Source organism: Bubalus bubalis, chromosome X, assembly GCF_019923935.1.
Source record: "Bubalus bubalis isolate 160015118507 breed Murrah chromosome X, NDDB_SH_1, whole genome shotgun sequence".
Classification (NCBI taxonomy): Eukaryota; Metazoa; Chordata; class Mammalia; order Artiodactyla; family Bovidae; genus Bubalus; species Bubalus bubalis.
In genome coordinates this window covers 70,799,485-70,825,882 of record NC_059181.1, presented here as the reverse complement: position 1 = coordinate 70,825,882, position 26,398 = coordinate 70,799,485, and the positions used below count along the sequence as shown (strand labels likewise).

The window sequence follows — 26,398 nt, the reverse complement described above, 5'->3', positions numbered from 1 at the left end:
CCACTCCAGTGTTCTTGCCTGGAGAATCCCAGCGACAGGGGAGCCTGGTGGGCTGCTGTCTATGGGGTTGCACAGAGTCAGACACGACTGAAGTGACTTAGCAGCAGCAGGCATTATCTATGTGCTTCACCATCACCAGATTAGTAGTGGTGTGTGGGACTTGTCTCTTTGTATTAAAAAACTATCCCTTGGGGTGATACTTCACTGAATCTTATTTTTTAATACATATTCTTATTTTCCCTATAGAAAAGAGGTTTGTTTCTTGAAGTAGCAAAAGATTATAGCATGCAGCTGAAGTTTAGAGTGAATCTTTCTCCCACCTCTGTTCTGCTGCCTGCTTCAATGAGGGAGTTAATTATGATTGTATTTGCCGTTTCTTTGTAAATGTTTATCTAGTTTATTAGACTAAATATAACAATATCTCTCCCACTCTTCCCTTTTAATTTTAGGATACAGAAATGGTTGATTTAGATTCAGATGGACCTGGTACTTCATCTGGAAGAAGGGTGAGTGGATAAATGAACTGCTAATAAGAAAAAATTCAAGCTTCCTGTATCAAGGATCCCTAAGACCAACTCCACAAATTTGGAGAGTTGCTAGAAAGACTTATAGAACTTAGTATATATACTTGTTGCTGTTGTTTAGTTACCAAGTCGTGTCTGAGTCTTTGCGACCCCATGAACTCTAGCCTGACAGACTCCTCTATCCATGGGATTTCCCAAGCAAGAATACTGGAGTGGGTTGCCATTTCTTTCTCCAGGTGACCTTCTCAACCCAGCAATCAAGCCCGTGTCTCTTCTGTTGGCAGGTGGATTCTTTATCACTGAACCACCAGGGAAGCCCTATGTATATTTGTTAACTCATTGCTAAGGTTTATGACAGTGACAAAGTAAACATACAAAGCTGGGACACAGGGAAAAATATACTGGCAGAGCCTGGAGGAATCTATGTGCAGGTTTCCTTATGCACTCTCTCTCCTCTGAAAGGCCACACAGAGTACGCTCTTTCCCCACAATGAAAATGTAGCAATATGTGAGTGACTAGAGACTCAGTTCCCAAATAATTTATTGGGAACTTGTTATGTCTACCTCATCTGACTAGCCCATGCCAAGATTCCAGACTCTCAGAAAGCAGGAAAGCACCAGAAATTTACAGGAAAGTGGATATTCAGCACAAATAACATTGTTTGTACTAACTTGGGCAGAGTAAACTACTTTTATCATTTAAGAAAGAGTTCAAGTCCCAAGTTCCTAGACATCAATCAAGGGCTAACCTGAGAAGCAAGGCCTGTTAAAGATAGCCTCAGGTCTTTTATGTTAACTCTGTTCTGCACACTTCTACTCTATGATAATTAGACAAACATTTGTTATATATAAGGAAAATATTTCCTTTCAAATACTGAAAGAGAATGTATACAAAAGGCATCAGAATAGTAAAGGCTAGAGTATATTCTGGAGAAGGCAATGGCACCCCACTCCAGTACTCTTGCCTGGAAAATCCCATGGACGGAGAAGCCTGGTAGGCTACAGTCCATGGGGTCGCTGAGTCAGGCACGACTGAGCGACTTCACTTTCACTTTTCACTTTTATGCACTGGAGAAGGAAATGGCAACCGACTCCAGTATTCTTGCCTGGAGAATCCCAGGGACAGAGAAGCCTAGTGGGCTGCTGTCTATGGGGTCGCACAGAGTCAGACATGCCCGAAGCGACTTAGCAGCAGCAGCAGAGTATATTCTGATGACAAAGAATTTACTTTAAAAATATACATATTGTTCAAGTGTTATTTTGAGAAAATTATGGTGCCATTGTCAAATATTCTTAACTACCAGCAAAGATTAAGGTATTAAAATTATTGCTCTTGTACAGGAAAAATTTGTTCCTCTGTGTTTAATTTAAGATTTGGATTTTCTCAAAATGAGACTTCAGAATACTAGTGTTCTTGCTGTTTCTGTGAATATAATAATCTACTTTTGTTTATATTTTTGCAAGGGGGAATGATATTTAATCAAAACTAAGAAACTTTTAAATGGGTGCTATAAGGCGAGTGCAGAAAAAAAGAGACTGAGCCAGGCAGTCAGGCAAGAAAAGGAAATTTATTAGAGGGAAAAGAGAGGGTGACTGGCTCTTAAGGACAACCGGCATTCTCCCTTTCTGATGGAGTCCACCAAAGAAAAATTCTTTGAAGGGATGGTCACATAGCTGGAGGTCTGGAATCTGGTGGTCTCGCAGCTTTAAGAAAATAGACACCAGTGAGATAACAGGATGCCATTTGGGAAATTTGGTCAGTCTCACAGATCACTGTGATTTATTCTTTGTTTGCAAAGTCAACATAATGAGGCATCTTATCAATGAGACCCCATGTGGGCCCTATCAGGTGCTCTATCTTATATAGATATATTAACATTAGGAAGACAGGAGAAAAATCAATAAAGACTTAAGGAAAGAGCTTTTAAATATAATTCTTTAAAAATCTACAGGTCAAATGCCGAGGCAGAAGACAGTCTTTAAGGTTTAATCCTGATGCTTGGAGAAAACAGTGCAAAGAACTATTGGGCCTCATTTATGAACGTGAAGACTCAGAGCCATTTCGACAACCATCTGATCCTCTTTCCTACCCAGTAAGCATAGTTATTTAAATAATTACCAATATGTATTTTAATTTCCCATAAATGACTATGCTAAGGTCTAGTTAAGAGCTCTTCCTCCCCTTTCTTCTTTCCTTCCTTCTTTGTTAGTGCATCTCTGAATTGTGAAAGTGAATAGTGTGATTAGTCCTGACTTTTTAAAACGGCTGCCGTACTTTGTGTATAAATACACAGTTGTAAACCAAATTTTAATCTAAATATCTTTGCATTTCCTTCCTGCTTTTATTTTGGATATTTATTTAATGCTTTTTGCTAACTTCTAATACACTCCTACATACTAGAGTCCATTCATAACATATGTCAGCCTTATTTAATTTGTAAAAAACATGTTACTCAATATGGTCACTTATTGACTAACCAGTATACCATATTACTTTTCATCAAAGATAAAAGTATGAGATCTTTAAATTATAGGATACCTTTTCTAGAAGTTTATCTATTTATATGTCGAATAACCTTTATTACAGATAGCAAATCTGTTTTAAGTTTTTCAGAAAAATGATAACAGCAATATTTCAGAAATACCATCAGACCATCCTCTGAAATTAGCAAGCATCAGTATTTTCTCTGTATACACTGGTTTCTGTTGGGGAAAAATGTCATTCAAATAAGGATCAAAATTATGTTCGACAAAGCTTGATTTGTTTTTTGTAGTGGATTTAGGTAGAATAAATTAGTCCTGTGTTTTTCATAATAGAGAATGGTGAATGTAAAATTCCTCCTTCATCTTAAATTATAGTCAGTAAAAACATTCCAATTTATGGATCTTTGTGCATTAGATCATAATTGTATTATAAATTTTGATATTTTATTGTGGTAGTCTTGAAACACAATGTATCTTTTTTACCCTAATAGGGCCATCAAGAGCATGAGGGTGAATCCTCTGAGTCTGTTATTCCAGGACAACAACAAGATTCATCTCTTTGTGAGGTATGCGTAGTAATCTCTTAAAAGGTATATATGTTCTGATTGTTTTTGTATTATTTTAATTTTTAAAATTTCCATACTGTAAATAAACCTCTTGTAATTTGTAAAACTATTTTCCAACTTTGCTCACTGCCTTTTTACCTTTGCTTAAGCTTTTGGTTGTCGTTACTTTTTTTTTTTTTTAATAGTGCATGTTCTCAAGAGTTCATTGTAGCATCTAGGCAGGTGTTTGTTTCTATAAGTCTAAAGCTACTGTAGCAGAGTAGAAAACATCAATTACAAAACATAACTATGTCTGTAATTGCAGCTGATTATTCTGAGTAGGACTTCATTCAGCCGGCTGAGTGGGTCTTTTGAGTTTTGGCCATCCATGTTATACAAATTACCTATAATTTTTCTCTATGAGAAATCTTTGTTTCATACACCATATTATATTGGAATACACTTTTTTTATTTAAGCCAAAAAATTGAAAATATATTAATGCAATAAGATCAATTGTGTTTTCTTGTACTTAGAAAAATATTTTTCCCCTCTTTTTATAATACCTTTCTTCTGCCCTGTCTTCTGGCCCTTTGGCTTCTCCTTTGAGAGAAATGTGCTTTTATGTCTTAATGATTCTAAATAGGATGAAGGAGTTAATATTGGCTATGGTTTTCACTCCAAAACATGTTTATTACTGGTGGTAGTGGTATATATAAGATATAAATTCCAGATGTAGTACCATATGACAACCCTAGGAACATCTTAAGTAAACTTGAAATATTTAGGCTCAAATAGAGAGAATCTTCTCCCACCTTTAACTATTGGGTTGGCCAAAAAGTTTGTCTGGGTTTTTCATAAGGTGTTACAAAAAACGTGAAGGAACTTTTTAGCCAACCAAATAAAACTCAAACTAATTATGAATCTGAGACTGAAGACTTTAGATGAAGCAAAAGTGTCACATTTATTAAAAAACAAAAAGGAGAAATACACAGACCTGACCAATTTGATTATAACCTTCAACTAATGACAGTTTAGGGAGAATGCCCTCATGCCAACTCCCTGGCAAATTGCTCAATGAAAGTAGAAAATGGGATTGTTTACACAGGATTAAATAATTTGATGTCACAAATTAGCTACCTATTTTCAAGATACTCTAAACTATGTAGTGATGAAGTCAGTGGCTCTGAATTTTCTGCTCTGTCCCTTGAGAGAGTCATAATGGTTTTTCATTGAAGGGTGAGGGCTAAGGCTCTTCCACAGAACCCTACTATTTCCCTGAGCCACCAAAAGACCTCTATTAAACAGATGATTTGGGGGCTAGGAAGAGGTAAGTGGCAGATTAAAGAGCAGTATATTTATTTCATGGCGATGCAAATCTCAGTCCCGTTGTTTTGTGTAGTATTGTTATTTAGCCTTTATGTTTAATAACACATTCTTCTTTGTAGGATTATCATGATGTTATAGACACTCCTATGGACTTCAGCACTGTGAAAGAAACATTGGAAACAGGAAACTATGGTAGTCCTCTGGAATTTTATAAGGATGTTCGCCAAATATTCAGCAACTCCAAAGCTTACACCTCTAATAAAAAGTCACGGGTATGAAGAACCATTAATAGGTGGATTAATTACCTAAGCATTTAGTTATATATCAGGCAGTTTTCTATAACCAGTTTTAAAATTGCTAAACAAGTATGTACTATCATTCTGATGTAGTTTCTGAAGTTTGATTCTCAGTACTTTCTCTGAAACAGTTTATCAAGCAAGCATTAAAGAGAAATTAAGCTGCCCCTCTTGCTTTCTCCTACTTGCCACTTCTTTTCTCTTAAATAACACCTATATTTGCCAAAAAGAAGTCAAAGAAAGGAATAGTAGAAATTTGAGTATTCTTTAATATGTTCAATAAATAATTTAATAAAAATGTTTGGGAGGATTAATTTATATGAATTATTTAGATTAGCTATGAATATTTATGTTCCTTTTATTATAACAAATTAGTGAACTATATTGGGAAATTATAACTTTATTCATACTCACATTTAATGTAATAGTTTTTTATGTTCTATCATAACTTATACATCTTAAGAATAATAAGGTAATTTTCATGTTTTTTTTTTTATCACTAGTATCTGATTAACTTTTAAATCAGTTGCACAGTAGGTATATACATGGTCGGTTCTACTTCATATAAAATAAATTTTTACTGATTTCTGAACATAATTTTTCATATTTTCCCTATATTTTCTGCATATTTCTAAAATGTAGATTTATTTTCTACATTTACATTTGTACTTATAAATGTTTATATATCTTTTAGTAGGTTTTACATTTTGAAGCATTTCTAAAAATACATAATGAACATTTTCCAATTTTATCATTACTTTTTGAAAACAGAGGTTTTAATGTCTCCATTGTATTCCACCATGCAGGTGGTTTTGTGTTGTTTAACCAGCATCCTATTGCTAGAGATACAGGTTGTTTTTAATTTTTCACTTTAAATGGATAATGCTGTGGCTATCTTTAACATCCTTGAATATGATGAGCATGTGTAATTCTCTGATGTTACCATAGGATAAATTCCTAGTGAAGAAATTATTAGCCAAAGGATGTGTATATTTTAAGGGTTTGACATGTATAGCCAATTGTCTTGAAAAAGTTGTTCAGGTTAAAATATCCACTGGCAATGTATAAGAATGTTTTTTCCTACCCTTCCCAACACTGGATATTATCTTTTAAAAATCCTTATTATTTGTAAGTGAAAATGGTTTCTTGTTTTAATTCTTCAGAAAGAATTTTTCAAGTGTAGAAGTAGCACATATATTATGTCTGAAAGGATGATGCTGATATTGTTCAAGCATGTTTATAACCTTTTATTTTTATATAATTAAAATGGTTGGTAAAACAAGACTAATTTCTACCTTTGCAGATCTATAGCATGACACTGCGATTGTCTGCCTTATTTGAAAGTCGTATTAAAAATATCATCTCTGAATATAAGTCAGCAATCCAGAGTCAGAAGAGGAGAAGGCCACGGTACAGAAAACGTCTAAGAAGCAGCAGCAGTTCATTATCTAGTAGCAGAGCTCCTAGGTATATTACATTAATGTAGCAGTTTAGTTTTCAAAACATTTTGTATGTATTACCTTACTTTTTAAAGTTTATTAACTACTTTGAGGGAATCTCAACACCCAAGAGGTTTTTTATTTTTTTTAAGAACTCTTAAACCTGTATAAAGATGGAGCTGGTAACCTAAAGCTTTGTTTATATGAATTTTACTATACCAAAACCTTTTTAAAAAAATTTTTAATGATTGAAATTTAACTTTGTCGTATTACTAGTTTGAAGTATTTCATTTAAATTATATTGCATTTATTCTATGCTTAGTTTAAGCATTTTGTAACATACTATCTATCATAACATATTGCTACTAGAAAAAAACTACTCATTATTATATATTTTTACTTATAGTCCAAAAGGGAAACAGAAGCAAATGAAGCTGCAGCCTAAAAATGACCAGAATACCTCAGTGTCTTATGCCAGGAATAGCACTCCTTTCTCATCTCCTGGTAAATATATCTTTTATTTTTGGTATTCTGTATTTTAGCTAAATACTAAGGATATAGAAGAGGCAGCATGGTTTAAAATGCAAAGGGCAATGGATTTGGATATAGAAAAGTTGCATGTTACCCTTAGTTCTTCTATCTCTGTGGCCCTAGGTAAGATATTAGGTCATAGTTTCTTTATTTTTAAAGTGAGGGTGTTAAGACTAGATGAATTTTAAAATAACAACTTTAAAATTATGTCTTTATGATTTTTAACATCTGAAATATCTCAGACCACACATCGGCTATGTATTTTCCAACATAAAAATTGAAAAGTCATTATGCTGCTGCTGCTAAGTCGCTTCAGTCGTGTCCGACTCTGTGTGACCCCATAGATGGCAGCCCACTAGGCTCCTCTGTCCCTGAGATTCTCCAGGCAAGAATACTAGAGTGGGTTGCCATTTCCTTCTCCTGAAAAGTCATTATGTGAGGAAGTAGTTTTCTTGGAAACATTTTTGACATTCTGTGCTTGAAAGTTTCAGTTTTAGTTCAGCTCAGTTGTGTCCTACTCCTTGTGACCCCATGGACTGCGGCACTCCAGGCCTCCCTGTCCATCACCAACTCCTGGAGTTTACTCAAACTCATGTCCATTGAGTCGGTGATGGCATCCAACCATCTCATCCTCTGTTGGCCTCTTCTCCTCCTGCCTTCAGTCTTTGCCAGCATCAGGGTCTGTTCAAATGAGTCAGCTCTTCGCATCAGGATGCCAAAGTGTTTTAGTTTTAGCTTCAGAATCAGTGCTTCCAATGAATATTCAGGACTGATTTCCTTTAGGATGGACTGGTTGGATCTCCTTGCAGTCCAGGGACGCTCAAGAGTCTTCTCCAGTACCACAGTTCAAAAGCATCGATTCTTCAGTGCTCAGCTTTCTTTATAGTCCAGCTCTCACATCCATACATGACTACTGGAAAAACCATAGCTTTGATTAGATGGACCTTTGTTGGCAGTGATGTCTTTACTTTTTAATATGCTGTCTTGGTTGGTCATAACTTTTCTTCCAAAGAGTGTCTTTGAATTTCATGCTGCAGGCACCATCTGCAGTGATTTTGGAGCTGAAAAAATGAAATCTGTCACTGTTTCAACTGTTTCCCCATCTATTTGCCATGAAGTGATGGGACCAGATGCCATGATCTTAGTTTTCTGAATGTTGAGCTTTAAACCAACTTTTTCACTTTCATCAAGAGGCTTTTTAGTTCCTCTTCACTTTCTGCCATAAGGGTGGTGTCATCTGCACATCTGAGGTTATTGATATTTCTCCCAGCAATCTTGATTCCAGCTTGTGCTTCTTCCAGCCCAGTGTTTCTCATGATGTATTCTGCATATAAATTAAATAAGCAGGGTGACAATATACAGCCTTGATGTACTCCTTTTCCTATTTGGAACCAGTCTGTTGTTCCATATCCGGTTCTAACTATTGCTTCCTGACTTGCATACAGATTTCTCAAGAGGCAGGTCAGGTGGTCTGGTATTCCCATCTCTTGAAGAATTTTCCACAGTTTATTGTTATCCACATAGTCAAAAGCTTTGGCATAGTCAATAAAGCAGAAATAGATGTTTTTCTGGAACTCTTTTGCTTTTTTTGATGATCCAATGGATTTTGGAAATTTGATCTCCGGTTCCTCTGCCTTTTCTAAATCCAGCATGAACATCTGGAAGTACTTCATCAGGAAGTACTGGCTTGGAGAATTTTGAGCATTACTTTACTAGTGTGTGAGATGAGTGCAATTGTGTGGCAGTTTGAGCATTCTTTGACATTGCCTTTCTTTGGGATTGAAATGAAAACTGACCTTTTCCAGTCCTGTGGCCACTGCTGAGTTTTCCAAATTTGCTGTCCTATTGAGTGCAACACTTTGACAGCATCATCTTTCAGGATCTGAAATAGCTCAACTGGAATTCCATCACCTCCACTAGCTTTGATCATAGTGATGCTTCCTAAGGCGCACTTGACTTCGCATTCCACGATGTCTGACTCTAGGTGAGTGATCATACCATCGTGATTATCTGGGTCGTGAAGATCTTTCTTGTATAGTTCTTCTGTGTATTATTGCCACCTCTTCTTAATATCTTCTGCTCCTGTTAGGTCCATTCCATTTCTGTCCTTTATCGAGCCCATCTTTGTATGAAATGTTCCCTTGGTATCTCTAATTTTCTTGAAGCGATCTCTAGTCTTTCCCATTCTGTTGTTTTTCTCTATTTCTTTGCATTGATTGCTGAGGAAGGCTTTCTTATGTCTTCTTGCTGTTCTTTGGAACTCTGCATTCAGATGCTTATATCTTTCCATTTCTCCTTTGCTTTTCACTACTCTTCTTTTCACAGCTACTTGTAAGGCCTCCCCAGACAGCCATTTTGCTTCTTGGGGATGGTCTTGATCCTTGTCTACTCTACAGTGTCACGAACCCCCGTCAGTAGTTCTTCAGGCACTCTGTCTGTCAGATCTAATACATTGAATCTATTTTTCACTTCCACTGTATAATCGTAAGGGATTTGATTTGGGTCATACCTGAATGGCCTAGTGGTTTTCCCTACTTTCTTCAATTTAAGTCTGAAGTTTGCAATAAAGAGTTCATGATCTGAGCCACAGTCAGGTCCCAGTCTTCTTTTTGCTAACTATGTAGAGCTTCTCCATCTTTGGCTGCAAAGAATATAATCAATCTGATTTTGGTGTTGACCATCTGGTGATGTCCATGTGTAGAGTCTTCTCTTGTGTTGTTGGAAGAGGGTGTTTGCTATGACCAGTGCTTTCTCTTGGTATAACTCTATTATCCTTAGACCTGCTTCATTCCATACTCCAAGGCCAAATTTGCCTGTTACTCCAGGTGCTTCTTGACTTCCTACTTTTGTATTCCAGTCCCCTATAATGAAAAGGACATCATTTTGGGGTGTTAGTTCTAGAAGGTCTTGTAGATCTTCATAGAACCATTCAACTTCAGCCTCTTCAGCATTACTGGTCAGGGTATAGACTTGGATTACCATGATATTGAATGGTTTGCCTTGGAAACGAATAGAGATCATTCTGTCATTTTTTAGATTGCATCCAAGTATTGCATTTCATACTCTTTTGTTGACTATGATGGCTACTCCATTTCTTCTAAGGGATTCTTGGCCGCAGTCGTAGATATAATGGTCATCTGAGTTAAATTCACCCATTCTAGTCCATTTTAGTTCTCTGATTCCTAAAATGTTGACGTTCACTCTTGCCATCTCCTGTTTGACCACTTTCAGTTAACCTGATTCATGGACCTAACATTCCAGGTTCCTATGCAATATTGCTGTTTACAGCATCACACTTTGCTTCTATCACCAGTCACATCCACAACTTAGTGCTGTTTTTCCTTTGGCCCTGTCTCTTCATTCTTTCTGGAGTTATTTCTCCACTGATCTGCAGTAGCATACTGGGGACCTGCCAACCTGGGGAGTTCATCTTTCAGTGTCCTTTCTTTTTGCCTTTTCATACTGTTCATGGGTTTCTCAAGGTAAGAATACTGAAGTGGTTTGCCATTCCCTTCTCCAGTGGACCAAATTTTATCATAACTTTCCACTATGACCCGTCCGTCTTGGGTGGCCCTACACGGCATGGCTCATAGTTTGATTGAGTTAAACAAGGCTGTGGTCCATGTGATTAGATTGGTTAATTTTCTGTGATTGTGGTTTTCAGTCTGTCTGCCCTCTGATGGAGAAGGATAAGAGGCTTATGGAAGCTTCCTGCTGGGAGAGACTGACTGAAGGAGAAACTGGGTCTTATTCTGATGTGAGGGGCTATGCTTAGTAAATCTTTAATCCAATTTTGTGTTGATGGGTGGAGCCTGAAAATTTAATGATGTAATAAGCCATTTGTTCTCAATATGTTCATATTTTTTCCTTCAAACAACTTGTAATTTTGATGTTAGAGTGAAATAACTGAGTAAGCTATAGTTTTAAAAGCAGCCTTTTTAGTTTTTATGAAAGCCTAATTATGTTAACATTAATCTTTTTTTAAATGTTAAGTTTCAGATGCTGCTGAAGGGCTTTCACTGTATTTACTTGATGATGAACCAGACGGGCCATTTTCTTCATCGAGCTTCAGTGGATATAACCGAAGTGGAAATAGCCATGACCCAGGGAAAGCCAAATCATTTCGAAATAGAGTTTTGCCGATTAAGCAAGGTAAGAAATAAATATGAACTGGGCATTTATTCTTTGTTCCTTTATCACAAATCCTTTAAAAGCTGATATATTTAGGTAGTAAAATTTAGTATGTCCTTAAAATTAATGAGGATTTCAATATTGTCAAATTTGAGGCAGATAGGATTTCATATGCACATTTCCAAACATATCTTAGTTTTTTAAAATAAAATTTAAAATGAGTAGGGAAGAAAAACTAAATAAAGTTATTTTTCCCTGAGCATATAAAACCCAGACTGTTTGACATATTTAAGATTGTTCATTTTATTAAACCACATTAAGGAAAAAGGAAAAAAAATTCAGTATCATCTTTAAATAGGCCTAATATTTCTAAGGGCTACCCGTATTTTACAAAGGGTTTATGTCAAGAAATGAGCCTTCTTTCAGTCAACACCCACTTTTGAAACTTTCTTTTTGTTTTCCAGTTATATAACTCAAATTATTATCTTTCTCCGGGGCCTGCTGTCTCAATAATTCAGGGGTTTTCAGACTGCTCTACCTATTTCTTGGTAATCCACAGAGGTACTTCAGAAAGTCGCAGAAGAACTTTCTCCATTCAACCAGAACAACTCTTTTTTTTGTTTTTAATTTCATGTGATGAGCTTTGAGCTTTCATATAGCTTTCATTTGAAGAATAATTTTCATTGCTAAAAAGGAAATCACTGACCTAATAATTCATTATCATGTACATCCAGTTTGGACCATGTCTGGCGGCATCGGTTATAAATACTGAACGTTATGCAAACTTTATGTTGTAGACCCTGACCATGTTCAAAGGAAGTTCTGATGTAGTCATCTGTCTGAAGTTTGGAAGAATGATTACTATTCTTTTACAAATATCTTTTTTTGGAATATATACATTCTAATTTATATAAATTTAATGAAAGATTAAGTTGTTTATTATTATTAAATAGCTTAAAATATATATTCTAAAATTATATTTTATGTTATAAGACAAATATTGAAGCATCTGATTACTTTAAAATAATTAGTGGCTTCATTTTTCCCAGTCTATATCTTTACCTTCACCTTTGATCCTGCTATACATTGTATATTCATTGCCACTTCTCTTTTTGTCCTTTCCTCCACTGTCAAGCTTTTAGAAAGTATAGCTTCTACTTTCCACCTCTGTTTTCTTTCAGCCTAAACATCCCTTTATCCTTTGTAGTCTTACCTCTGCTGCCACGACTCCCCAAAAGCTATTCTCCTCAGAATCACCAGTAATCTTCAGTGACCAACCAGTGTCCTTTTCTTAGTACCCCACCTCCTTGATCTCTATATCTTTGCATGCTATTGACTACCTGCTTTAGGAATTGCACTGCTTAGCTTCTATACTCTACTGATTGTGTATCTCTGTTTTGCCTATATTTCTATATTTTTTCTTTTCTTTGGCCCTACATGCCTCCTATTTGCAGTTTCTCACTTTTTTTTTGTCTTTTACAAATAAAGGAATCTAATAACTACATCAGTCATCTTTATGCTGCTGCTAAGTCACTTCAGTTGTATCTGACTCTGTGCGACCCCATAGACGGCAGCCCCCCAGGCTCCCCCATCCCTGGGATTCTCCAGGCAAGAACACCGGAGTGGGTTGCCATTTCCTTCTCCAATGCATGAAAGTGAAAAGTGAAAGTGAAGTCACTCAGTCATGTCTGACTTTTAGCGACCCCACAGTCTGCAGCCTACCAGGCTCCTCCATCCATGGGATTTTCCAGGCAAGAGTACTGGAGTGAGGTGCCATTGCCTTCTCCGGTCTTTATGCTAATAACTCCAAATCCATATATCTAGCCCTAACATCTGTTTGTTCTATTAGTATAATTTATAGTACTTCCTAAAAAAAGGTTCCCTTGTGTGCTTAGCATCCATTTTTCTGTTTCAAGTGTGCTTCTTTCTCTGCACTCGCTATTTTAATGACACCATCATCTTCTGAGTCATCCTGCTTAAAATCTTACAATGTTCTTTAACTCACCTTTTATCCCTCATAAGTGTCACATTCTAAGTTTTGTAAATTCTACAACTTTTAATATCACTTAAATCTCTTGTCTACAGTTCATATTGCTATCCCCATAGTTTTTTGCCTAGTCTAGTAGTCAACGTGGGTGGTCACAATGAGATACTACAGACTGGGTAGCTTAAACAACAGATACTCATTTTTTAGCAGCTTCATTGAGATACCATTTGACATTTAAAAATTGTATGTTTAAAGTGTACCACTTGATATTTTGTTATATATATATATATATATGCACTGAGAAATGGCCACCAGAGTCAAGCTAACATTATCCATCACCTCTACATAGCCACTGTGTGTGTGTGTGTGTGTGTGTGTGTGTGTGTGCACGCATGCATGTGTGGGAGAAGGTTTAAAGTCTAGACTCTTAGTGAATTTCAGGTATACCATACAGTATTAACTGTTGTCACCATGCTGTATATTTGATATCCAGAATTTATTCATCCAGAATAACTGAATCTCTGGACCCTTTTACCAACACCTCCACATTTTTCCTCCCTCTAGCTCCTGGCAGCCACCATCCTACTCTTTGCATCTATGAGTATGACTCTTTTAAATTATACATATAAGTGATATTGTGCAATATTTCTTTTTCTGTATGTTGCTTATTTTGCTTAGCCTAATGTCTTCCAGTTCCATGCATGTTGTAAATGGCAGGATTTCTTTCTTTTATCCATTCATCTGTAGGAAGATTGGCTGTTTCCATGTCTTGCCTCTTATGAATACTGCTATATGGAACATGGAAATACAGACATATCTTCAAGATCCTGATTTCTATTTCTTTGGATATATGCCCAGAAGTAGGATTGCTGAATCAAATGGTAGTTCTGTTTTAGGGAACATGTTTACTGATTTCCATAATGGCTGTACTGATTTACTTTCTCTCCAACAGTGTGCGAGGGTTCCCTTTTCTCTTTATCCTCCCTAACACTTATCTTTTTTCAATTTTGTATTTTATTATTTAGTTTTTAGAAATTTTTGGCTGTGCTGTGCAACATGTGGGTTCTTAGTTCCCCAACCAGGAATTGAACCTACACCCCCTGCATTGGAAGTGTGTAGTCTTAACCACTGCCAGTCTTTATCTTTTCAATATTAGCCATCCTAACAGCTGTGAACTGATACCTGATTGTAGTTTTGATTTTCATTGCCCTGATGATTAGAGATGTTGTGCACCTTTTCATAAATCTGCAATAGACATTATTTTCTCACAGTTCTGAATGCTCAAAATCCAAGATCAAGGTGCCAGCAGGATTGGTGTCTGGTGAGGACTTTTCTTCCTCGCATGCTGATGGCTACCTTCTCTCTGTGTCCACATGTGGCTGTTTCTCTATATACACAGTCAGGGAGAGCCAGAAAGCCTTGGTGTGTCTTTCTCTTCTGAGGATGCCAGTCCTAGTGCATTAGGGCCCATCTACCCTTATGATTTCTTTTAATTTTAATTATTTCTATAAGGGTCTTGTCTCAAAATACAGTCATATTGGGGGCTAGGGCTTCAACATATGTATTTGGCAAAGGTGGGAGGGCACACAAAATTAAGTCCATAACACTTATGCCAATCTTGTAGTTATGATTACCATACAACCCTACTCTTTGTTCTCTCCAGTTTTTCCAGTCCACTCTCCTGTTTTCCTCCTACCCTGCTTATCTTTGCCAATTATTTTTTATCTTTAAATGTTGAAATATATCAAGTCTCAGTCCTCAGTCACCTTCTTGCTCTCTCGGTGAGCTTTCTCAGTTCTCTTCACCCTAAATGTTACTTCTTTACTGAAAATTTCCAAAACTATATCTTCAGCTCTATTCAGGTCTCCCTTGATTTCTAGACTGCGATATCCACCTGATTTTCTTTTTCTTCTTAAAATGCCTTAAGATTTCTGGTAGTATTTAAATCTGGAATCTCTATTTTTTTCAACAGCTTGCCCAAACCTATTCTCCTTCATTGTTCTCTAACCAAGCAAAATATCTCCACCATCCACCAAGTTATTCAGGCCATAAAACTTTGGAGTTGACTTTCCTTTTTACTTAGCATTTCATATCCAGACAGTCAAAAAATCCTGTCAGTTCGAACTATAAATGTTGGTTCTGATAGCTCCTCCAGAAGGAAATATGTAAATACAATCACTTATCATCACCTCAATTGGTATATCTCTCATAATATATTACATATCATGTCTATTACAGTGTACTGTCAATTGATCTCTGCTTCCAATCTTGCCCCTTCTCTGTCTGGTCTCTGAACAGCAACCGTTGGTGTTCAGACACTCAGTCGTGTCCAACCCTTTGCGATCCTATGGACTGCAGAATGCCAGGCTTCCCTGTCCTTCATCATCTCCTGGAGCTTGCTCAAACTCATGTCCATTGACTCAGTGATGATGCCATCCAACCAGCTCGTCCTCTGTCATCCCCTTCTCCTCCAGTCTTCAATCTTTCCCAGCATCAGGCTCTTTTCTAAAGAGCTGGCTCTCTGAAACAGGTGGACACAGTAATGGAATTTCAGTTTCAGCATCAGTCCTTCCAATGAATATTCCAGGGTTGATTGCCTTTAGGATTGACTGGTTTGATCTCCTTGCTGTCTAAGTCTTCTCCAACACTACAGTTCGAAGGCATCAATTCTTAGGCACTCAACCTTCTTTATGATTTAACTCTCATATCCATACATGGCTACTGGAAAAACCATAGGTTTGACTAGATGGACCTTTGTTGGCAAAGTAATGTCTCTGCTTTTGAATATGCTGTCTAGGTTAGTCATAGCTTTCCTTCCAAGGAGCAAGTGTCTTTTAATTTCATGGCTGCAGTCACAACCAGCAGTGATTTTGCAGTCCAAGAAAATAAAGTCTGTCACTTTTTCCATTGTTTCCACAACTATGCCATAGCACAGCAACCCTCAGTTCAGTTCAGTTCAGTTGCTCAGTCGTGTCTGACTCTTTGCGACCCCATGGACTGCAGCATGCCAGGCCTCCCTATCCATCACCAACTCCCGGAATTTACCCAAACTCATGTCCATTGAGTCAGTGATCCCATCCAGCCATCTCATCCTCTGTCGTCTCCTTCTCCTCCCGCCTTCAGTCTTTCCCAGCATCAGGGTCTTTTCAAATGAATCAGCTCTTCACATCAGGTGGCCAAAGTATTGGAGTTTCAGCTTCAACATCCGTCCTTCTAATGAATATTCAGGACTAATTTCCTTTAGGATCTCCTTGCAGTTCAGGGACTCTCAAGAGTCTTCTCCAACAGCATAGTTCAAAAACATCAATTCTTTAACACTCAGCTTTCTTTATAGTCCAACTCTCACATTCATACATGACTACTGGAAAAACCATAGCCTTCACTAGATGAAACTTTGTTTCATAAATAAAAAAGCAGAGACAAAGTAATGTCTCTGCTTTTTAATATGCTGTCCAGGTTGGTCATAATTTTTCTCCCAAGGAGTAAGTGTCTTTTAATTTCATGACTGCAGTCACCATCTGCAGTGATTTTGGAGCCCAAAAAAGTAAAAAAAGTCTGCCACTGTTTCCACTGTTTCCCCATCTATTTGCCATGAAGTGATGGCATCAGATGCCATGATCTTCGTTTTTTGAATGTTGAGCTTTAAGCCAACTTTTTCACTCTCCTCTTTCAATTTCATCAAGAGGCTCTTTAGTTCTTCTTTGCTTTCTGCCATAAGGATGGTGTCATCTGCATATGTGAGGTTACTGATATTTCTCCCCACAATCTTGATTCCAGCTTGTGATTCATCCAACCCTGTGTTTCTCATGATGTACTCTGCATATAAGTTAAATAAGCAGGGTGACAATATACAGCCTTGATGTACTCCTTTTCCTATTAGGAACCAGTCTGTTATTCCATGTCTAATTCTAACTGTTGCTTACTGACCTGCATACCGATTTCTCAAGAGGCAGGTCAGGTGCTCTGGTATTCCCATCTCTTTCAGAATTTTCCATAGTTTCTTGTGATCCACACAGTCACTTTGGCATGGTCAATAAAGCAGAAGATGTTTTTTCTGGAACTCTCTTGCTTTTTAAGTGATCCAGTGGATGTTGGCAATTTGATCTCTGGTTCCTCTGCATTTTGTAAAACAGCTTGAACATTTAGAAATTCACAGTTCACGTATTGTTGAAGCCTGGCTTGGAGAATTTTGAACATTACTTTACTAGCGTGTGAGATGAGTGCAATTGTGCGGTAGTTTGAGCATTTTTTGGCATTGCCTTTCTTTGGGATTGGAATGAAAGCCGACCTTTTCCAGTCCCGTGGCCACTGCTGAGTTTTCCAAATTTGCTGGCATATTCAGTGCAGCACTTTCACAGCATCATCTTTTAGGATTTGAAATAGCTCAACCAGAATTCCATCACCTCTACTAGCTTTCATCATAGTGATGCTTCATAAGGCCCATTTGACTTCACATTCCAGGATGTCTGGCTCTAGGTGAGTGATCACACCATTGTGATTATCTTGTTTATGAAGATCTTTTTTGTATGGTTTTTCTGTGTATTCTTGCCACCTCTTCTTAATATCTTCTGCTTCTGTTAGGTCCATACCTTTTCTGTCCTTTATTAAGTCCATCTTTGTATGAAATTTTCCCTTGGTATCTCTAATTTTCTTGAAGAGATCTCTAGTCTTTCCAGTCTATTGTTTGCCTCTATTTCTTTGCATTGATCGCTGAGGAAGGCTTTCTTATCTCTCCTTGCTATTCTTTGGAACTCTGCATTCAGATGGGTGTATCTTTCCTTTTCTCCTTTGCTTTTTGCTTCTCTTTTTTTCACAGTTATTTTTAAGGCCTTCTCAGACAGCCATTTTGCTTTTTTGCTTTTCATTTTCTTGTGGATGGCCTTGATCCCTCTCTTCTATACTGTGTCATGAACCTCTGTCCATAGTTCATCAGGCAGTCTACCAGATCTAGTCCTGTAAATATATTTCTCACTTCTACTGTATAATTGTTAGGAATTTGATTTAGGTCATACCTGAATGGTCTAGTGGTTTTCTGTACTTTCTTCAATTTAAGTCTGAATTTGGCAATAAGGAATTCATGATCTGAGCCACAGTCAGCTCCCAGTCTTGTTTTTGCTAACTGTATAGAGCTTCACCATCTTTGGCTGCAAAGAATATAATCAATCTGATTTTGGTGTTGACCATCTGGTGATGTCCACATGTAGAATGTTCTCTTGTGTTACTGGAAGAGGATGTTTGCTATAACCAGTGTGTCCTCTTGGTAAAACTCTATTAACCTTTGCCCTGCTTCATTCTGCATTCCAAGGCCAAATTTGCCTGTTACTCCAGGTGTTTCTTGACTTCCTACTTTTGCATTCCAGTCCCCTATAATGAAAAGGACATCTTTTTTGTGTGTTAGTTCTAGAAGGCCTTGTAGGTCTTCATAGAACCATTCAACTTCAGCTTCTTCAGCGTTACTGGTCAGGGCATAGACTTGGATTACCGTGATATTGAATGGTTTGCCTTGGAAACGGAGAGAGATCATTCTGTCGTTTTTGAGATTTCATCCAAGTACTACTGCATTTCGGACTCTTTTGTTGACTATGATGGCTACTCCATTTCTTCTAAGGGTTTCTTGCCTTCAATCACAAAAAATTAACCAATCTAATCAGATGGACCACAGCCTTGTCTAACTCAATGAAACTATGAGCCATGCCATGTAGGGCTACCCAGGACAGATGGGTCATGCTGGAGAGTTTTGACAAAATGTGGTCCACTTCAAAGGGAATGGCAAACCACTTTAGTATTCTTGCCTTGAGAACCCCATGAACAGTATGAAAAGGCAAAAAGATAGGACACTGAAAGATGAACTCTCCAGGTCGGTAGGTCCCCAATATGCTACTGGAGATCAGTGGAGAAATAACTCCAGAAAGAATTAAGAGATGGAGCCAAAGCAAAAACAACACCTAGTTGTGGATGTGACTGGTGATGGAAGCAAAGTTTGATGCTGTAAAGAGCATTACTGCATAGGAACCTGGAATGTTAGGTCCATGAATCAAGGCAAATTGGAAGTGGTCAAACAGGAGATGGCAAGAGTGAACGTCAACATTTTAGGAATCAGATAACTAAAATGAACTGTAATGGCTAATATTAACTCAGATGATAGCAACCATAGCACTCTTTTAATGTAAATTGAATCCTGTCATTCTCTAGCTTTAAAATTCTACATTGGCTGTCATCTCCAACTTATTTCCTATTTTTCTCTTCTACTCTTAATTTTACTGGTTTCTGTTTCCTCCAGTGTTAGTCCAGATATCACCTCATTCAGTTTTTTTTCTCAAATACTGCCTCAGCTGAAAAGTCTTCCCTAGCTATTATACATACATTCACACTCTTTTCTTTACCTACTTTTCCTTTTCTTTATAACCCATTTTAGTACTTGAAATTATTTATTTGTCTGCTTCATTGTCTCTCAGGGTTTCACACTAAAATATAAATTCAAGGAGCAAATACTTTGTCTCATCATTGCCATATTCCATTGTCCATTGCCATATTCCAATGGCATTCCATCAATGCCAATTCCAATGCAATGCCTAATGAATGCATAAGATTATTCTGAATATGTGCCCATGTTCCCTCCTAGAGTTCAAGCCCTTAAATTTTTGCCTAGCTTTTTCATCCCCCGTCATCCCTACATAGTCCCTTCATCCCTGCGAAAATTAGTCAGACAAAAATAAAATCCTTAGTATCTTCCATTTCAGGAGCTTCCCTGGTGGCTTAGTGATAAAGAATCTGCCTACTAATGCAAGAGATGTGGGTTCGATCCCTGGGTTAGGAAGACCCTCTGGAGGAGGAAATTGTAACTCACTCCAGTATTCTTGCTTGAGAAATCCCATGGACAACAGAGCCTGTCAGGCTGCAGTCCACGGGGTTGCAAAAGAGTCAGACATGACTTAGCATCTAAACAACAACATCTTCCATTTCAAACAGATTTAAATTCATATTCCAACACTCTGTATGGTTTTACCCCATCTATATTTGGGCACGAAATATTTTTTGACAGTTTCTTAATTTTTGAACATACATAATCATCAGTGTCAAAGCTTAACTTTAAAAAATTTATTCATCTTGATTTAGATCACTCCATTGATGGACCCCTTACAAATGGTGATGGCAGAGAGCCCCGGACAGGAATCAAGAGAAAACTACTTAGTGCATCAGAAGAAGATGAAATCATGGGAAGAGAAGAGAAAGAAAAAAAAGAAACAAAAGAGAAATCACATTTATCCTCCTCAGAGAGTGGAGAGTTAGAATCCAGTTTAAGTTCTGAAAGTACCTGTGGTTCTGATTCTGACTCTGAATCAACTTCCAGAACAGATCAAGATTATGTAGATGGAGACCACGATTATAGCAAATTCATACAAACTAGGCCTAAAAGAAAACTCAGAAAGCAATATGCCAATGGAAAAAGAAACTGGAAAACGAGAGGCACGGGAGGAAGGGGCAGATGGGGCAGATGGGGTAGATGGAGTAGAGGAGGCAGAGGAAGAGGAGGCAGGGGACGAGGCAGTCGAGGAAGAGGTGGAGGTGGTGGGAGAGGGAGAGGAAGAGGGAGAGGCGGAAGAGGTGCTTCTAGAGGAGCCACCAGAGCCAAACGTGCACGTATCACAGATGATGAATTTGATACTATGTTTTCAGGACGCTTCAGTAGACTGCCTCGAATTAAAACAAGAAACCAAGGCAGGAGGACTGTTTTATATAATGATGATTCTGATAATGACAATTTTGTGTCCACTGAAGATCCTCTGAATCTTGGTACATCCAGATCAGGCAGAGTGCGTAAAATGACAGAAAAAGCCAGGGTTAGCCATCTCATGGGATGGAATTATTAGCAGTTAATAAATTTAGAATAATTTAAAAAATTCAATGGCCTTCTACTGCAGGGAATTTACCAGGAAATCTACAAAGCAAGTTGTGTGGGGACTTCTGCTTCCTTTCACATTGGTGCTTTTCCATTATGCCAGTATACATTTGTTTCAAGACTTTTGATCTCCACACTTCATTTGTTCAAACAAGCCTTACTCATTAGGCCTTAAATTTTAAAAAAAATTCTACACACACACACACACACACACACACAAACCACAGACACACTACAGATTTACTACATTAAGGGAGCATTCAGCTTCTTAAGAGTAGCATGACATTTTTATCTAAATGGAATATCCCTCTTTTGCTTTTGTATCACAGAAGTATAGCACCTTCTTACAGAGTTTTATATAGTTTGTTTTTGCCATTTTGATTCTTGTACCAGTAATAATAACTTTTGCACAATACACCAATCCTAAAGGCAGCTATTAAATGTTTACAGTTTCTATATTGTAAGAACGATCTGGATTATTTTACTCTTCCCAGGCCAAACTTTCATGAATTGTACTGAACTGAAGTATATATTTATACTACAGTTTTTTTTGGGGGGTGGGGGGTTCTTAATATGCTTTTCATTGATTTGCTTAATTCATGTTAAAGGTAAGAAAGGGTTGGTGCCTTGTAAATATGTAGCAGATCTTTGTGGTGTGTCCTGATGTGTGCATTAACTTTATTAAAAAAGAATACTTGAGGTATCAATCTAGACAAGGTGCCAAATGCAAAAGTTTCTTGCATCCATTTTCTTTTTTCTGTTATATTTTATTGCATTAATAGAACTTGTGTAGCTTAAAGAATAACTTAAACATTTGAAAAATCCTCATCCACAAAGAATAACTGAATAGTAGCTCAGCTACCTCTATTAACTACAACTACTGGAAACATTAAGAAAAATAGATGCTGTTATTCATTACTAACTAAGGAGAAATAGAACAAGCATGGTAGGAATGAATACTCATAAGTTATAAGCTGAGAGGTTGTTGATAATTGTATTGGCTCTCAAATGAATAGTTGTAATTAAATTTTCTCAAGTATCATAACCTCTACCTTATTAGGCTTTTCTTAGAGCGTATTTGTGTAAGTAGACTTGATCTACTGCTTATATATCCCTGCTACCACTTGCTATTTAACGGCTGTGAGTGACTGGTATTGAATTTTAAAATGTAGCACAGCACCTAGTTTGAGTTCGAATGTTTTAGCTAGCTAATATTTTGAATCAATGTAGGTTCAGCTCATACCATTCCAAAGGGTTCTTCTGTTAATCTTTCAGAATAGAACCTGGTTGCACTGCACACTGATATTTTGAGTCATTATTTTATAGATTAAAAATAAACCCTATGGTCTTGTTTACAGCAGTAGAGTGCACATTGGTTCCATAAGTGAGCTTGAGTTCCAAGATCAATTTTACTCCTCAAATTTGAGGGATTGCAAATTTGCTAATTCATTAGATAACCTAGATTTTTGAGGTAAGAATAATATTGATCTCTGTTTTTGTAACAACCAGTTTGCCCATAGATCAAACTTATGGAATAAAAGGAACTTCTTAATATATGCTTAGTAATCCCAGGATATTTCTTAAGCTAATGTATTTGTCTCATGTTTTCATTCATTTCATGCATCTGAAAATCCTTAAGTGCAGAGGAAGGAGTACACACATAGAATTGCTTTTTTGGTTGGGTTGGGTGGGGGGTTTTCTTGGACTAACATCTTTAAGCAATTTTCACTTGCAGTAGAAATGATGTTCAGGCTTTAAGAAAGTATTGCAAATTATTAATGGAACTAATTTATATTTCCTGACAGTAGATCAAGTTTATTTTTGGTTGTTGTAGTCTACTTTTCACTAAACCAAAATTACTTCTGGTTGTAACTCAGCTGCCACTTTTAACCCATAATATAGATTTAAAAACATTCATGTTTAAAACTCTACATTTGATTTTTGATAAAATGTACTATTTTAGTTATTCATATCTTGGACATTTAGACTAAATTTGTGCCTGTGTTTTCCTGGAATTGATAACACTTTGGCCTACCCTATTCAAAGTAACATAGTTACTTAAATTCATGGATATATCCAAATGTGTATCATGTATATCGTTGTAGTGTGAAAATTTTTTTTGACATTCTTCTATGAAGAGCTGACCTCTTGAAATGTAGAAGAATTGCCATTTGTGTGGTTTAGCTATCTCAAGCTTTATTTATAATTTATTTTGAAAAATAAAAATGGCACATTTATTTCCCAAATGTCAAGATTTTCTAGGTTTAGATAATTAGAATAAAAAGGGTGAAGACATTTTAAAGAATATTTTATATGTAGTGAGATACTGTGAAAATACTAGTGAACAGCATTTTGCTGTAATGTTGATTTCAGTTACTAGGATGTAAAGAGTTAGTCACCAGGGTATGTTAGATGAGCATAGTTTTCACTTACTACAAAACAGATAATTTTCTGTTTGCATGCAAATTATTTTAATAAGTGTAAAAATAAAAGTTTGGAAGACAGTGTTTTTACCTTTATATCTGGACTCCCACCCCCCAATTTATACTTTGCCTTTTTTTTTTTTTTTGTAATATCACCTCTTGTGAATGTGTTGTAATTTGTATCGCATTGATATTTTATCACTTTAATTTTTTAGAGGTTCTTTAAACCTAAATAAGATCTGGGTTTAGCCATAGCAAAGCAAGTAGGAAATGAGCTAAGAAATTTGAAAAAAAAAAAAAAAAGTCTAAATTTTAAATGAATTTCTAAGAAAAAAGTTACATTTAGGTCCATGAGAGCATATACATGTACAAGCCTATTCCCGTTCTAGATATTAATAGTCAATGAATTGTAATGTTTCTCATGAATGCTAATAATGTTTAAATTCCAAGCTTTAAGATTCTAGCATGTGTATCTGTTTATGAAACAGATTGTGTTGCTTCTATGGCTTGTTGTGTGTATCTCTTCCAGCAACAGGATGCTCTCTAAAACATTTCACTGGCCTCTTGTGTAATGACTAAATTTGTGTGTGTGTGCGTGCACACATGCACTCATGTGTGTGTGTGCACAGATCTATATGTAGATTTTTTCCCCTCAATTTAACATGTTTTATCTCAGACATTTAAAAAAAAAGTTTATATGGAAGACAGCTGTATTCACTGTCTACCAATTCATTGCTTCTGTTGTAAAGCACTTACCCTGTATATATACTGCTTGATTATCCATATCATTATGCCTTCTAGATAAACAATCTACCTTTTGCTGTGTACGTATGCCCTATTTTTAAAATTTAATTTGCCCTTCTTTCATGTGTTTCTTTGTCCGTTTCCTTTCCCAGAGATCAGGCTTGTGCTCAAATTCTTCCATACAGCACTTTGTTTCACCCAGAGGCTAGGAAACTGAGTAAAATTATTAAATCTTATTCTGCACAACTGTGTGCTCAGATATCTAACTCAGCCTTCCAATATTTTAAAGTAAATTTGAGTGATTTATCTTTGTCATTACTTTTGTTGTAATCCTAGATTGTCATCAGATAATAGCAGAATGATTGAAATAGAAAGATGTGTATACCACTTCTAACTTTTGATAAAAGCTTTTTGGAGAATTTTTCAAAATTTGTATCTTGTAGTGATAAAATTAAACATCTATTACTTGCTTATATATCTCGGGAATTATTTTATGCACATTTATCAACTGGTACTTAGGTTTAAAGTTGGCATTTTCTTTTTAAGTTGGAATTTTCACATCCACAGAAGGGAGACTTAACTACATAATTTTCAGTATACTTTGATATCCTGCCTTTTAAACAATAACCAACATTTTGAGTTGGGAAATACATAATTATTTCTGGGGGAAGAAATGGAACTTTTAACATTTAAAGTTCATTGTTTTAAATGTTAATTCCATCCCCAACATTTTTGTGTTACGTGAGGCTTTATGAAAGTTATTGAAAGTAGAATATTCAAAGATCATTTTCCCAAATTTAACAAGTTTTGATTAAATTTTAATTATGAAGTTAAATTATATTTATGGTGCTGTATTTTATATAATATCTATTGTCCTCAAATTTCTTGACATTTATTTCTCATATAGTCTTATCCTTATTTCCTATTCCATCATTTCTCTCTTGCTTGCTCTTACCTTCATTTCTCTTTCTGCAATGAAGACTGTACCTAATTTAGCAAACTTCAACAAAACTGGCAATTTATGATTCATTGATGGGAGAAGTACAGTAGAAAGGCCCTGCAGTTTAGAGTTAAGATGTGTTTGTTTATTTATATGTGTGCCCATTTGTTACTCTTAGACCTATCTTAATTAAATTTAGAATATGATACTTTGACATAAAAACATTGTAAGTATTTTCTAAAAAATAAAACTATTGATACATATTAAAATTGCCATTGGTAATTGACTTTTGAAATCACATACAAGAATATTTAGAAACCCACTTGGGAAATGTGATTTACATGTGTCACCAGATACATATTAGGCAGTACTACAAATGTTAATTCTTTAAACAATACTGTGGTGATGGCAATCAGTAATTTATTTCTTTGTCCTGTAACTTATCATCCTTGTCTTTTGTAATTCCTAACAAAGTATTAACAAAATTGTACCTTATGTTTGTTCTTAGTATCCGTAAATTTTAAGGTGGAAAATCATTCAGTTAATAGTTGATGTGATGTTGTATATGGACAAAATGTCCATTAAACTAAAATTCAGTAAAGAAAGGTAAACTAAACTGGCTTGGTTTATAAAAGATGTTTTGTTTGGCAGTTATTAGTCATTATAAGCAATTATCTTCAAAGAAAAAAAAACTGGACTAATTTGTTGCCATTCTTTATGGGATGTTTACAATAAAATTCCAAGTTGTTTGGAATCAGTTGCACTCTTGCTGCTTTGTGCTTCAACTCAGATACTGGAGATAAATTAACAAGAAGAAAGAAATATGGAGTTACCTTTCCATTATCCAGCTTCAGAGACTATAACATGTAACTCGTAGGCCTTTCCTTTCTTGTTTCTTGTAATATAGTATTTTATTGTTATTATTTTAGTCTAAGAAACTAGGGTGCTTCTTCCTATCAAAGAAAATTAAGGTTTTTTTTTTTTTTTCCTTAGTTTCAGATATTCTTTGGGTCATTTTTAGGTAATAACTATGTTAACATTTCAAATGTGGGCTGCTTGGTGCATTAAAAAACAGCCTGCAAAGCTTTATTTAACATTTTGTTTTATAGAGAGAGCTCTTTGAAATG

At 36.2% G+C, this 26,398-nt stretch overlaps 1 protein-coding gene across 3 annotated transcripts in view; it reads left to right on the top strand.

The window, feature by feature from the left end:
- The window catches only part of BRWD3 (bromodomain and WD repeat domain containing 3), a 162,992-nt gene extending 136,967 nt beyond the window's left edge, over window positions 1–26,025 (top strand). For all 3 annotated transcript variants that reach the window (XM_044937371.2, XM_025276957.3, XM_025276958.3), the window contains 8 exons: window positions 450–506; window positions 2,477–2,617; window positions 3,500–3,574; window positions 5,000–5,152; window positions 6,480–6,643; window positions 7,022–7,119; window positions 11,140–11,298; window positions 20,381–26,025. In XM_044937371.2, coding sequence (XP_044793306.1) covers window positions 450–506; window positions 2,477–2,617; window positions 3,500–3,574; window positions 5,000–5,152; window positions 6,480–6,643; window positions 7,022–7,119; window positions 11,140–11,298; window positions 20,381–21,135 — 1,602 coding nt within the window. In that variant the 3' untranslated portion in view covers window positions 21,136–26,025. The remainder of the gene's footprint in view (window positions 1–449; window positions 507–2,476; window positions 2,618–3,499; window positions 3,575–4,999; window positions 5,153–6,479; window positions 6,644–7,021; window positions 7,120–11,139; window positions 11,299–20,380) is intronic.
- Window positions 26,026–26,398: the final 373 nt, after the last annotated feature.